Source organism: Tachypleus tridentatus, chromosome 13, assembly GCF_004210375.1.
Source record: "Tachypleus tridentatus isolate NWPU-2018 chromosome 13, ASM421037v1, whole genome shotgun sequence".
Classification (NCBI taxonomy): Eukaryota; Metazoa; Arthropoda; class Merostomata; order Xiphosura; family Limulidae; genus Tachypleus; species Tachypleus tridentatus.
In genome coordinates, this window is record NC_134837.1 from 255,061,146 (window position 1) to 255,076,018 (window position 14,873).

A 14,873-nucleotide genomic window follows, 5' to 3' on the forward strand; every position below is an offset into this window, starting at 1 on the left:
CAACTAATGAATTCTGAACAAGTAGTACTGTTCACATGTGTAATCCAAAGACACAATCTAATGTGATGTGTTCCGGAAACCACACGTAGTGATGAACGCGCGTACAGTTTCATTAACTTAAATTGATGGTAAAGTGAACAAGGTGAATATAGTAACAAAGAGGTTAACCTTGCGATACCAGAGGAAACCTGCAAATCTTGTAACATGACCTCATTAGTGGACACTTTTGTTGAGGGGGCCCATATAGTTCAAATACTTCGTAATAAGTAGATTAACTTTGTGACATTAGAAAAGATCCGCAAGCCTTGAATCATGGCCTTATTGGTACTTATTGAGTTCACGTACACTGAATTGTCTAGTAACCAGTATAGAGAGGAAGGCTTAGATTCTACTTAAATACGTCGTTAGGCATTGCCAAACGCAGCCCTTGCCCCGATTCTACTTGAAAGTGCCCCAAATCAAGAGTTCGTGTCTTGAAAAATCAAGAATATAAAAACATGATCAGTATGATAATAAAAAGCCCAAAATTCCCAGCCCATGGGCGTGGGCCCCAAATCTCCTAAGCAACTAGCGATGCCTTTACCTCATAAAGCCCAGAAAAGAAAATTATGATTTAGTTCAGAAGCAAGCTCCTCCAAGGATCCTCAAGCGATGCAAAACATATTGTGATTAATTACACAGAGTTTCCCAAAGTGTAGGTTCCAGAATAAAATACACCAAAAACTAACTTATTCCAACATTATTTATAATAGCACTAATACACTTACTAAAGTAAAAATATGACAATAGCCCCACTACCCCAGTTGAGAGTGAACTTCAGAAAACGTTCTGGCTGCTAGAGGATGGGTGAGTGTATATTAAAAAATGTGGGAATCCCTGGCTTAATGTGTATCAATGTGTTTCCCATGTTTGGCAAAAACGGAATCCAGTGAAACAGACATTTGATACACACTGGATGTATTTTTGCAATAATGTTAAAACCCAAAACGACCTTTAAACTTTAATCTCCAGATGATAATAATAACGTTTTATTTCAGTCAACTTTCGTCATTGTGACTTCACCAGGACTAATAGTAAAATAAATACTAGCCGTAATGAGGCCCACAATGGCGAAATGTTGGCTAAAATAAACCTTATTTTTCAAATATTGTGTCCAGTATTTTTATCCCCTAACTTTATTGCTTATATCTCTCCAGTATGCACTACTATTTCCAACAACAACAACAAATACTGGAGATAATTGTAAACATATCTTCCAACATGTACATACAAACATACTTGCTAATTCTGACGGAAGAGAGGGGGTTACATGATAATTCGCGGGGACACAAAGCATTAGGCTTGACCAGAGCCTACTCCTTCACCGGAACTTGATGGTGCCTGGTTGGGGATCTAACCTCTTTCTTCTGTGCAGTGGCCATGGCACGTCTGTCTGACAGAGCGGATACGTGGGCGCTCCTTTGAAACTGAGCGAGCAGCGTGCGGATCTCTCGTTGCTCGTAAAGCCGCACTATACGACTACTTCATGGTCGGAAGTTTTAACAGCCGTACTTTTGTGCCCTGTGTCGAACAATACATGTTCCCCTCATACACCATTACCCTTGATCTGCAAAAACTCTTACACAATAAACAATGTTTCACTACTTATCAACCATTGTGTCTCTTCTACTTCTCTCCCAATGACTCAACTAATTAATTTGAGCTTTTCCGAATAAGTACTTTGAAAATTCTGTAATACTTCTGTCGTCTTATTTGTCAGTAACTTCTAAATAGACATTAATAATAAATACTCATACTTTTATTTATTTCTTTGTTTGTCGTTGTTGTTGTTTCATTGTGCGCAAAGCTGCACGAGGACTATCTTCGCTAGCCGTCCCTAATTCAGCATAAACAAACTGGAGAAGAGACAACAAGTCAACGTCACCCACCGCCAACTCATTAGCTTCTCTTTCACCAACAAATAGTGGGATTGACCGTCACCATATAACACCTCTACGGCTGAAAGGACGAGAATGTTCAATGAGGGGGATTCGAACCCGCGACCCTCAGATTGTGAGTCGATAATTTTATGCACCAAACCATTCAGGGATTCTTCATTCTCTTAGCAGCCACAAACGAATGGAGTCACTTATAACTAAAAATATATGAAAAGCTACAAGATGAATTACAAATGAAACTCCACATTTAAGATAGTTACATCTCTAAAAACTATTTTCCTCGTGGGTAATAAAATGTCAAATCTACATTACAACCCTTTAACACTACATTCAATATACTGCAAATAATTCAACTTAAACTTCTTTAACATTACATTTAGCCCGGCATGGCCAAGCGCGTAAGGTGTGCGACTCGTAATCCGAGGGTCGCGGGTTCGAATCCTCGTTGCGCCAAACATGCTCGGCCTTTCAACCGTGGGGGCGTTATAACATAACGGTCAATCCCACTGTTCATTGGTAAAAGAGTAGCCCAAGAGTTGGCGGTGGGTGGTGATAACTAGTTGCCTTCCCTCTAGTCTTACACTGTTAAATTAAGAAAGGCTAGCGCAGATAGCCCTCGAGTAGCTTTATGCGAAATTTTAAAAAAATTCTCTTTTTTTTCTCTCTTTTTGATAACACATGATTGGCGATGTGAATGAAACACATGTCAGCGTGCAGGATGTTTAGGGATAGATTTAGCAAACTAACGGAAAACGATAGAAAGAACGTAAAACACGAGCTCGACAGTTTTGGAACACCTTGTACTGCGTCTAAAGTTTCCTCAATAAAATTTCGGCCCAGCATGGCCAGGTGAGTTAAGGCGTGCGACTCGTAATCTGAGGGTCGCGGGTTCGATTTCCCGTCACACCAAACATGCTCGCCCTTTCAGCCGTGGGGGCATTATAATGTGACGGTCGATCCACTATTCTTTGCTAAAAGAGTAGCCCAAGAGTTGGCGGTGGGTGGTGATGACTAGCTGCCTTTCCTTTAGTCTTACACCGCTAAATTAGAGGCGGCTAGCGCAGATAGCCCTGGTGTAGCTTTGCGCGAAATTCAAAACAAACCAGTCAATAAAATTTGCGATTGTTATGCGCTTCTTATAAATTATAATGTACCCGCGACAAGTACATTTTAAGATAAAATCATTCCAAATACGTTGTCTTCTAAAAATAGGAGATCGATAACCGCGGTGAGCACAGAGCAGATAGCCAATTCAACTTAAAGAGAGAAACGTTTTCTATAATAGTCTCGTGCATGACAATAGTAAATAGCCAGAAACTTACAAAACAGCTGACACATAGTTATATATTACGATGGACAATGCTTACCAACATATTACAACTATGTGTGTGTCAGTCAGGTTCTATTGAGCTAACTGTGTAACGATAGAATTTTTATCTGGTCTGATAAAAGCCTTAATGAGCCTGTCTCTTAAAAACATGTTAATTTCTTATTCGATACGTTTCTGGTTTTCTCGGGAAATGCCACTTTTGAAAAGTTTTTATTGAATTGTGCCTCGTGAAGCTGAGCGATTACATCAGCGAGTGTTTTCATTGGGCTAACAAGTGGATATTTTACACGGATGTGGGATAACTTCCTAGAGATGTCGCTATGCGTGTTTTGCTGATCCGTCCATTTTTGAACAAGAATACAGAGTATCCAACTAAAATCAGCTCGCATACAAAACAAACAGTTCTTAGATATAAAAATTTGAAGTTTTATATATTTGTAATTATTAGTATAAATTATTTAAGGCTGTCAGCAAATATGAAAACCCCAGAAATGGTGTTAACACAAATTATTTTCTACAGTATTAAATACATACAGAAGGAAATATTTATAATCTAACAAACTATTTTTAAACACATGAACATGATTTTGTTCTTTTTACTCACCGCAACAACATAATGGATTCATATTATTCACGTGGGTCGAACGTCACCCAATAAGTGGCATGCCGGAGCTGCGAATTTAATGTTTGGTTCTAGAGTCGTCGCCACTGAAACGCAATTTGCAATTTGGGGCAGGGTGGGAGTGTACTCAGAAAGGAGATCCAACCACACAACTGAATCAACTGCTAGTTGCCAAAACTGGGAGTTTGGCACAGTTAACAAGATTCCTTTCCTCTGTAGTCTGATTTATCAGTTCAAAACTAAGGATAACTGGACGTAAATAACCCTCGTGCTATTGTGTAGCTTAGAAAATAAACACAATTCTCCTAAAATATCCATTAAAAATTTCCTTCTTGTTGCTTGTTTTATTGAACACGTATATTACACAAAGGAGTATGAAACAATGTGTTATAAACGGCGTAAGTAAGCGTTATTAAATACGTTTACCAAATGCGAATTATTATTAATAGTCTGACACAAGGCTTAACTTCCTAACGTCCACCAATGATCATGTAAATTCAAGTTACAGAAGTTATAGTAGTAGTGTCTGGAATAAAAATAAAAGAAAGACGTCTCTTCATATTGTGAGTGTGAACAAGAGGAAAATGATGAGAAACAACTTCAAAAACTTTCATTATTTTGTAGACGAGGTTTAACATTTGTATACATAAACAATTTATTGCAGGATGTGTTAGTTCCACCATCTTACATAAAAGCATCTGAACTGACAATTCGAATATCTTGAAACAAATTGCATGGATTTTGGTTTAACAGAAAATTTATTCACTTAATCTAGCTTCATATTTTCTAATAATTTAATCATAATTCAAGAACATTACATATCCATACAAAATAAGGGATCTTAAAATATACTTTTCAACTAGAAAATGTATAAAACTTTCATAGACAATAAGCTATCTGTGCTTTGCCCACCATGGGTATCAAAACCTGGTTTCTAAAGTGGTAAGTCCACAAATATACCGATGGGACATTGAGGGGGGAAGCAATATATGATTTGGTTTGTTTTGAATTTCGCGCAAAGCTACTCGAGGACTACCTGCGCTATACGTCCCTAATTTAGCACTGTAAGACTAGAGGGAAGGCAGCTAGTCACCACCACCCACCGCCAAACTCTTGGGCAACATTATAACGCCCCCCACGGCTGAAAGGACAAGCATGATTGGTGCGACAGGGATTCGAATCCGCCACCCTCAGATTACAAATCGAACGCCTTGACCCACCTGGCCATGCCTGGCCCCTTTCAGACGTGGGGGCGTTATAGTCTTACGGTTAATCTCACTATTTTGTGGTAAAAGAGTAGCCCAAGTTCTGGCGGTGAATGGTGATGACTAGCTGTCTTTCCTCTAGTCTTTCACCGCTAAATCAGGGACGACTAGCACGGATAATCCTCGTGTAGCTTTGCGCGAAATTCAAAACTAAACAAACAAACAAACGACAGTGTTAACAGAAATTCTAAGTACAATTACATGGTTTTTAATATTGGCCATTAGTATCTTTCACAACGGTACTTAGCGAAAACAGTTACTGATATAATCATTACCAAATCGAGATCAAATAAAATGACGGTGATAGAAAAGTGTTTTATTTATTAGCGAAACTTAAGTTACAGTATGAATAATTGTATAGGGCATACCTTTAGATGTAGACAAGGAAGCGCTTTTGTCCTTATCTTCCGTTTCTACAGGTTCAGGAAAAACGACTGCTGTGTCGTTTCTTTGCATATATTCCTGGATCTTTTCTTCTTCAGATTTCACATCTTTTCCCTCGTCCCGTCCTTCCCCTGTGTCACCATCTTGGGATATAGATTCTTCGTTTTCAGGCCATCCTTGTCTATCTGGGAAACTGTAGCCGTTCAGCAAGGTAGAAGGTTTATCTTCCATACCTGCCGCAACGTTCTGGCTCTCTTCCTCACACCGATACACCCCTGCTGTCATGGTGTCAAGAGTGTGCCCACTGTTTCTCTCCACTCCTGTCTCTCCTTCTTTCGCACCTAACAAAGAATTTGTTTCACTTACGACTTCACCGAATTCCTCGGTTTTTCTTTCACTATTTTCAGTAGATTTACTTCCAACCTCTTTGTTAATATCTTTCAGTTCTAGGTTAGACGACTGAGAATCCTTGGTATTTACAATTAATGAAGGCCCCAGGTGGTTTTGTTCGGCATTTTCTGGCAAGATTTCAGTTTCTACTGCAATCAGAAATCAGAGAGATGCTTTGGTATAAATATATTCTCAACAGCAAACGTCACAAACGATTAACATCCAAGTTTTACACTAAAATACAATAAAACGTAACATAAAAAATGTACACTAAACATACAGGAAACGAATAATATATAGGCGTTATACTAAAGGCACAATCAAAGATTACCGTATGGATTGTTTACTAAAAATAAAATGATATATTAAAGTATAGGTTTTATGTTAGAAATACAATAAGAAATTACATAAGTTTTTTACTAAAAATACAATAGAAGTGAAAGTATAAGTTTTATATTAATAATACAATAAAATGTTAAGGAACAACTGTTATTCTAAAAATACAATAAAATGTTACATTATAACTTTTATATTAAAAACACCACGATTTGTTCCCCACGGGTACAGCGATAAGTCTTCGGATTTACAACGCTAAAATCAGGGGTTCGATTCCTATCGGTAGACTCAGCAGATAGCCCAATATGGGTTTGTTATAAGAAAATATACACACAAGGAGTTGAAAGAAAAATATATCAGTCCTTTGTTCAACGACCATTTTATCTGAAGAGAAGTATAAGAATTGTTTGTTTGTTTTTGAATTTCGCACAAAACTACTCGAGGGCTATCTGTGCTAGCCGTCCCTAATTTAGCAGTGTAAGACTAGAGGGAAGGCAGCTAGCCATCACCACCCAACGCCAACTCTTGGGCTACTTTTTTACCAACGAATAGTGGGATTGACCGTCACATTATAACGCCCCACGGCTGAAAGGGCGAGCATGTTTGGCGCGATAGGGATGCGAACCCGCAACCCTCAGATTACGAGTCGCACGCCTTAACACGCTTGGCCATGCCGGGCCGAAGTATATGAAATACTAATGTGATTCAATTATAAATAATCTGATAGTAAAATATAATAAAATATGATATATTAATGATTGTATATGTTGTAAAACAGTACCAAACATTACGTTTGCTTATTTATATTAAACCATACAACTATCTCATCATAATTTATTTACAACTATCAAAAATATTCTAAACACTTATAAATTAACCAACAGTTTTATCACAACTTCGCGCTTCATATTCATTTGAAATTTCCATTAGAGTGATAAAATACGATAAAAACGCAAATTCTGTCCAAATGCATTAATATCGTAGAAAATCTATTCCGAAACGATGCTTATAGAGAATTATAGACAGTAATATTTATTGCGTTTCATAAAAATAAAAAAAATATATAATAAATCGATCTGTTTAAATACCACATTTGATTCGGAATGCGTTTATAAGTAACAATCGCCGCATTCATCTTAGGTTCACAGTACATTGTGTTATATATATAAATATCTGACGATAAGATAGTATCGTCAAACCGCAATACATGTAAAACGTTTTCTAATGCCGTCATTTCTTGTCGTGACGGAAAACTTTAGAGTATATGGACGACTGACGCCAATCCCGAAACATGTTTTTGTAACACAAGGAAAGAAAACAAAATTTGTACTATGGACTGAATAAAAAAGACCCTTAATCTCCAACCTATATTAGTTTTCCTTTCTGCCTCTGACTGTTCACCTCGAAATAAAACAGGTACTCGGTAGCAGTGGAAAAGAGACGTACGAATATCGCTGCTAACCAAGAAACTAATGTAGCGTGCAACCAACGAGGAGTTGGAGGAACAAAAAGAAAACAGAGATGAAAACAATACCGAAGGAAAATTTGTGAAATAAATCTCACTTTGATTGCTTTATTCTGGCTTCTTGAGAATGTGTGATGTAAAAATATCACGTGGGATTTATTTTTGTCTTTATCGGAAACCTTCGTTCGACGAGAAATTATTTAAAAATTTTTAAATACATAATAGTATAAGTTTGTGTGTTTTTCATATAAAAAAGTCATATCGGGCTAAATGCTGTGTCCACCGAGGGGAATCGATTGCTTGGTTTGTTTTGAATTTTGCACAAAGCTACACGAGGGCTATCTGCGCTAGCCGTCCCTAATTTAGCAGTGTAATACTAGAGGGAAGGCAGCTAGTCATCACCATCCAACGCCAACTCTTTAGCTACTCTTTCACCAACGAATAGTGGGACTGACCGTAACATTATAACGCCCCCTATTTTGTTTCTGAGACGAAACTGTACACTCAAATTAAGTCTTCTATGGACTCTCACTATTCAAATTAAGGTGTAATCATGATTGTGGATGTTTACGTGTTTCTCTAACATTCTGTTGTTACAAATTAACGTTATAAGAACTTAAAAACACATCAAAAACGGATTAACCCACACAATTAATCTAAGTACAGTGAGTTTCATATATTGTTACTATAAAACAAAAAAACTTGTACAGTTTAATGTCCAAGTAGAAAGGCGAACTGCTTACACGTCCTCTGCTGGTAGGTAGTTGTACTACGCCACTCACCACGGGTTAGATTATTTGCTGTGACCTGCTGTCGTCCGATGCATCTTCCGTACTGAGGAATATTGTATTGTATTTCTTTAGTACAATTAATTTATTCCTAACTTATGGTTTGAGCTGAAAAATGCTTCATATTGAAAACCTCCTGTCTGTGCATCACATGCACTTATATACGTGAAATGTTAACACGGGACGAGGTTGAAACCTAGGACTCTACCGACTGGACACGTGATTTATCTGTATAAGCTCTTATTGTTGGGAAATGGCATAATCTTGGAACAACGCTTATCATATTGTAAACCTCGGGAATAGTTTGGTTTGTTAGAGCATGTGAAAATTAGGGGTCCATTCCCAGCATCAACTTCAAATTCCACGGGAATCTTTTTAACTTTACAATACCATGTGCTACTCTTATAAACTGTTAATGGTAAACACTAAATTTAGTACGCATAGTTATCATGAACAAAAAATAGCACATACATCAATCAACAACAAAATATAGCTTATGCAACAATCAGCAACAAAAAACAGTGCCTACATCAATCAACAACAAAAATAGCACATGCATCAAGAACAAGAAACAGCACTACAACAATCAACAACAAGAAACAGCACTATAACAATCAACAACAAAAAACAGCACTACATCAATCAACAACAAAAATAGCACATGCATCAAGAACAAGAAACAGCACTACAACAATCAACAACAAGAAACAGCACTATAACAATCAACAACAAAAAACAGCACTACATCAATCAACAACAAAATCAGCACATGCATCAAGAACAATAAACAGCACTACAACAATCAACAACAAAAAATAGCACATACATCAATCAATAATAAAATATAGCATGTGCAACAATCAACAACAAAATATAGCTTATGCAACAATCAACAACAAAAACCAGCATGTACAACAATCAGCAACAAAAAACAGTGCCTACATCAATCAACAATCAACACAAAGAATAGCTCGTGCACCAATCAATAACGAAAACAACACGTACAACAGTCACGAACAAAAAAAATATTTACAACATCCGATTTTAATCACTGGTTGTTTGTTTTGTTTTGTTTTTTTTGGAATTTCGCACAAAGCTACTCGAGGGCTATCTCTGCTAGCCGTCCCTAATTTAGCAGTGTAAGACTAGAGGGAAGGCAGCTAGTCATCACCACCCACCGCCAACTCTTGGGCTACTCTTTTACCAACGAATAGTGGGATTGACCGTCACATTATAACACCGCTACGGCTGAAAGGGCGAGCATGTTTGGCGCGACTCGGGCGCGAACCCGCGACCCTCAGATTACGAAGCGCACGCCTTAACGCGCTAGGCCATGCCAGGCCCCATCACTGGTTGTAGTCCAATATATGAACACTCACTGGCACTTCGTTTACGCACTATATGTGGGCTGAGCATAGCCTAAAGTGCCATGATTATAAATCTGGGATTTATTGTTTCCAAATTGCTGCAAAAACGCGCTCCGTCCGCACTTAGCAGTTGTAAATGCGTTATAAGAGTGACTGTCAACTCCCTCTAGTTGGCCAAACGAGGATGTCCCAAGATTTGGAGGTGGGTGTTATTTTATTGGCTAGCTAACTTCCATCATGTCGATTTTAGGGACATAGTTCTTATGTAGCAGTGCGCCAAAAAAGAAAAAAAAAGACATCAACGCATACTTTGATATAAAAACAGGTGCAAATGTGGGTGTTCGTAATTTCTCGTGAAGCCTTGTGCTAGTGTATTAATCTCTTTTATTTCAGTACCCAGTGATAGATGTGCTTAATCTCCGTTAGACGTGTAAAACACGTAAGAGGAAACAACGTTACAGCTAAAACGGCGCTGTTAAAAAATAATTAAGTTACTAGAACACTTGTCTGATCTGATACTGAAGTGTCACTGGTCGCCCTTCTCCTATCTCCACAACTTGCTGGTGATAAAACCAACGCTAAGAAACAGCAACAACCAAGAAAGCCTGGTTGTACCTTTTTTAGTTCTCCGTCACTCTCTTTCTATCCTATTTTAATCAAGTTATCCATTCGCAACAGCAAAGTGGATGCTTCAAAATATTTAACAACAGATTACCGAAAACTGGAGGGCGCCACCGTCGGCAAGAGGCTGCGTCACAGCACGAATACTCCACCGACATTTTTTAACTACAGTAACAGAGAAAGCAAGTGACGTTGTAATTAATACTTCACGTGTGACCAGCAGGAACCAACATCTACAATTGAACAGAGCTTTACTGTAATCAAATTACAGAAAATAATTATAATAATTGGGAGCAGTCACAGAGGCACATTTGGAGTAAAAGGCCTTTTATTAAATTAAGGCTTGGTCACGGGGTGGAAGCCGCTCACTCGTGCGGGAAACCTTCACGCAGGACTCAGCAGGTATCTCCCGGAGAGGCTATCATATATCATCCCATATTTGACTGAGTGAACCACCCCTGTCACATGCGTTGCTCTACTCTAATGAATTCTCTTAGTGGGGGATTTTTTTTTTTTTGTCTTCAAGTCAGTTGGGGCTTTTAACGTTTAGTGTTGTTGGCATTGTTCATGGTCGCAAGTGAACAGTCCAGGGAGTTCTTTTATCTGGTTGGCTCAAATAATACCAGTGAATGTCAAAAACACACTGTTCGTCCTTCGGTTAACGTTTGTTTTTTGAATTTCGAGCAAAGCTACACGAGGGCTATCTGTGCTATCCGTCCCTAATTTAACAGTGTAAGGCTAGAGGGAAGGCAGTTAGTCATCACCACCCGCCGCCAACTCTTGGGCTACTCTCTTACCAACGTATAGAGGGACTGACCGTCACATTATGACGTCCCATGGCCGAAAAGGTGAGCATGTTTGGTGTGACGGAGATTCGAACCCGCGACCCTCAGATTACGAGTCGAGCACCCTAACCACCTGGCCAGGCCGCGCCTTTCAGTTAACATTAAATATGTGTTGTAAATCGGAGTATTTTATTTCAAAATAAAAGAGAGAAGAATGTTCCATTTGTCTGTTTGACCTTCGATGTTAAAGTTCAAATAAGGTTTTGCTTTCTTATTCTCACATTTCCATCACGACGCAATAAGGCTCATAACGAAATATTGTTCTGTCAGATTATCAAAGCAATTACCAAGCCGAAGTGGTGAAGAAAACAGGATATTTGAATGACGTTACAAAAGAAAAACACTGTCGTTGTTAATAACGGTGTGCATACAAACGAGTGTTGATGTGAGGCAAGAACGGTTTAAACACGTGTGTGAAAAAAAAAAAAAGGACTATATTTTAGCCAACCATGATATGTCCGTGACAAACCACTGTAGCAGAATTGACGTTAAAACGGTGCATCCGTCCATGGTGTTTAATTTGGTGGAACGTTCCTTTACACATGCACCAAGGTCGTTTGTTCTCCATCTAATAATATCAGCAAATCAACAAAACCAGTGTGTAATAAAGTGTTGTTTTAGGTGCGGAATTCAACTCACTGTGTGTATTTTGTATACATACGCACATTTAGTTGCTTTTGTTTCTCAGTGGAACAATGTATAGGATGTCGGGAAATTATATTAAATAAGTCATGATTCAGTAACAGAAACCTCGACCTTCTTCTACCGAGATGCTTCACGCGCAACTTGCGTAATTGTGGACACAAGTGTTGGCAGCGCGTGTGCTTAATTTGACGCTTCACACACGTTTGAAAATATATATTAATAAATTTATTATTCCGCTTGTATAGCATATACGTAGGGGCAATTTTTACAGGGGCATGCCCTCACTTTGAAAAGAAAATATAATCTTGCTTGAAGAAAAGATGAAAGCTTTTACACTTACTTGTCTAAACCTACCATTCTGCTTATGCAGATTATATACATGGGTGTAATTTTCACGAGGGGGGCATGCCCCCAAATTTGAACTCAAAGTTAGAAAAGATGGAAGTTTTTAGACTTACTTGTCTGAACCTACCATTCTGCTTATGCAGATTATATACATGGGTGTAATTTTCACGAGGGGGGCATGCCCCCACATTTGAACTCAAAGTTAGAAAAGATGGAAGTTTTTAGATTTACTTGTCTAAACCTACCATTCTGCTTATGCAGATTATATACATGGGTGTAATTTTCACGAGGGGGCATGCCCCCAAATTTGAACTCAAAGTTACGCCACTGAAAATATATGCGTGTGTTGCATACAACTTGTAAACATTGAAGAAAATACAATCTAGCTTAATTAAAAGATGGAAGTCTTTAAACGTGCTCACAAACTAAAATAATAACTAATACTGTACATAACAAACACCAAGACTGGCCAACTCATTTGGTAACAAATGATTTTTTTTTAAATTACAGTTGTTTCAGATGATCATGACATGAATTTTACTTGCTCTGAACATATGCACGTTTCACATTACTATGTAAAGTTTATTCCAATGCCAGGAACATGGTAATCTGTTGCTTACTCTGTATTACTTTTTTAGATCGTGACACGTTTATGATGGAAAAGAATCGAATAAGCTGAAAAGTAAACATTTTACTGAAACGTGCGAGATATAACAGAATACGATTGTTATTCTTAACTGAGTTAATACAAGCTGGAGTTTATTAGGAGAATTTTTTTCTTTACTAATGTCAATATAATAATGACCTATATCTCCAGAATGCAGCTTTATTAGCTCAATGTTCCGCTGTTACAACTTCGTTAACTCGAGTTCACTCATCCGGTTCAAACTTGTAAGTTATCGACAGTTCCACACGAAACTGTAATGGAGGAACACCAAGCCTGTTAAATACATTCTACTCTGGCCGTCATTTTATTTACATTAATAGAACAGAAGTGAATAAAACACACAGAGACACTCATAAAAGTTTCACTTAGCGTTTAAATGTTAGGTTAATCGAACCTTTCGTGTTGATGTTAAAACAAATAACTTTTAGTTAAACTACCATAAAAGCTCTCGCGCATCGAAACACGAATTAACTACATTTAACTTCGTTTTCGATAAATCTAAATACATTTATATTAACGACTGAGAAAACTACTGTGTACTTATTACTGCTCCCCACCAAGGAGTACAGCGGTATGTCTGCAGACTCACACCGCTAAAAACCGGGTTCCGGTACTCGTGATGGGCAGAGCACAAATAGCGCATTATGCAGTTTTGTGCTTAATTCCAAACAAACTTATTTCTGGTAATGGCAGTTAGTGAGTCTGTCTATTCGTCGGTAGTAACATGTAATTATTAAGTGCGTTCAAGCGTTTCTTACTCCATGGAATGCTGTATTCTGGGCGTCTCTTCAAGAAATATTACGTGTATTGTACTCCATGGAATGCTGTATTCTGGGCATCTCTTCAAGAAATATTACGTGTATTGTACTCCATGGAATGCTGTATTCTGGGCGTCTCTTCAAGAAATATTACGTGTATTGTACTCCATGGAATGCTGTATTCTGGGCATCTCTTCAAGAAATATTACGTGTATTGTACTCCATGGAATGCTGTATTCTGGGCGTCTCTTCAAGAAATATTACGTGTATTGTACTCCATGGAATGCTGTATTCTGGGCGTCTCTTCAAGAAATATTACGTGTATTGTACTCCATGGAATGCTGTATTCTGGGCGTCTCTTCAAGAAATATTACGTGTATTGTACTCCATGGAATGCTGTATTCTGGGCGTCTCTTCAAGAAATATATTACGTGTATTGTTGTGCGTTCTAATAAAATGTGTGTGACGAACGTATGACACAATGTTTCACAACGGTCTGTCTGTACTGTGCTCACCAAGGGTATCGAAACCCAGATTTTAGCTTTGTAAGCCGTCATACTTACTGATATGACATTAAGAGGCATAACTTACACAATCGATTTCCACTGGGTCATCCGAGAACACGCATTTGTACAGTGCTCTTAATTAACGATATAAAGAAACATTAAAATAGACTTTTTTCTTTATTTTTTTTAGTTTAACTTAAGACTTCAAAGAAGAAAGACAGAAAATGTTCTGAAATGAGATAGATGCCACGAGCCTGGCGTATAATTCTTGCACTTTTACTAACCAGTATATTAACATACGTAAATAACAACGAAATTGTAAAAACGTGTGTCTGGACAACTGGGTTGTTTAACATATATACGACATTACGCTACTCTCCTATGCAAGTGACACGTAAAATGTCTCTCCATATAATTTACGGTTCCTCGTGGAAGGCACTCGAAGTATGGAGTTCACTTCGTTCTTGTCCAAGTTCTTAGCTAAGCGACGTGAGATCCAATGTGTTAAGAGGATGAAATGGAACTGTGAAACGGCCAATATCCATTACGGTTGTTTAATAATATATATGTATCCCGACAGGAAAACGGCGCGAAATCAAGCT

The 14,873-nt window shown here is 38.0% G+C and overlaps 1 protein-coding gene across 12 annotated transcripts in view; it reads right to left on the minus strand.

Moving 5' to 3' along the window:
• Positions 1 to 14,873, minus strand: part of LOC143240776 (uncharacterized) — a 246,700-nt gene that overhangs the window by 65,447 nt on the left and 166,380 nt on the right. For 11 of the 12 annotated variants that reach the window (XM_076483806.1, XM_076483805.1, XM_076483814.1 and 8 more), the window contains one exon: positions 5,523 to 6,077. In XM_076483806.1, coding sequence (XP_076339921.1) covers positions 5,523 to 5,823 — 301 coding nt within the window. In that variant the 5' untranslated portion in view covers positions 5,824 to 6,077. The remainder of the gene's footprint in view (positions 1 to 5,522; positions 6,078 to 14,873) is intronic. The other variant, XM_076483803.1, reaches the window with a different exon arrangement.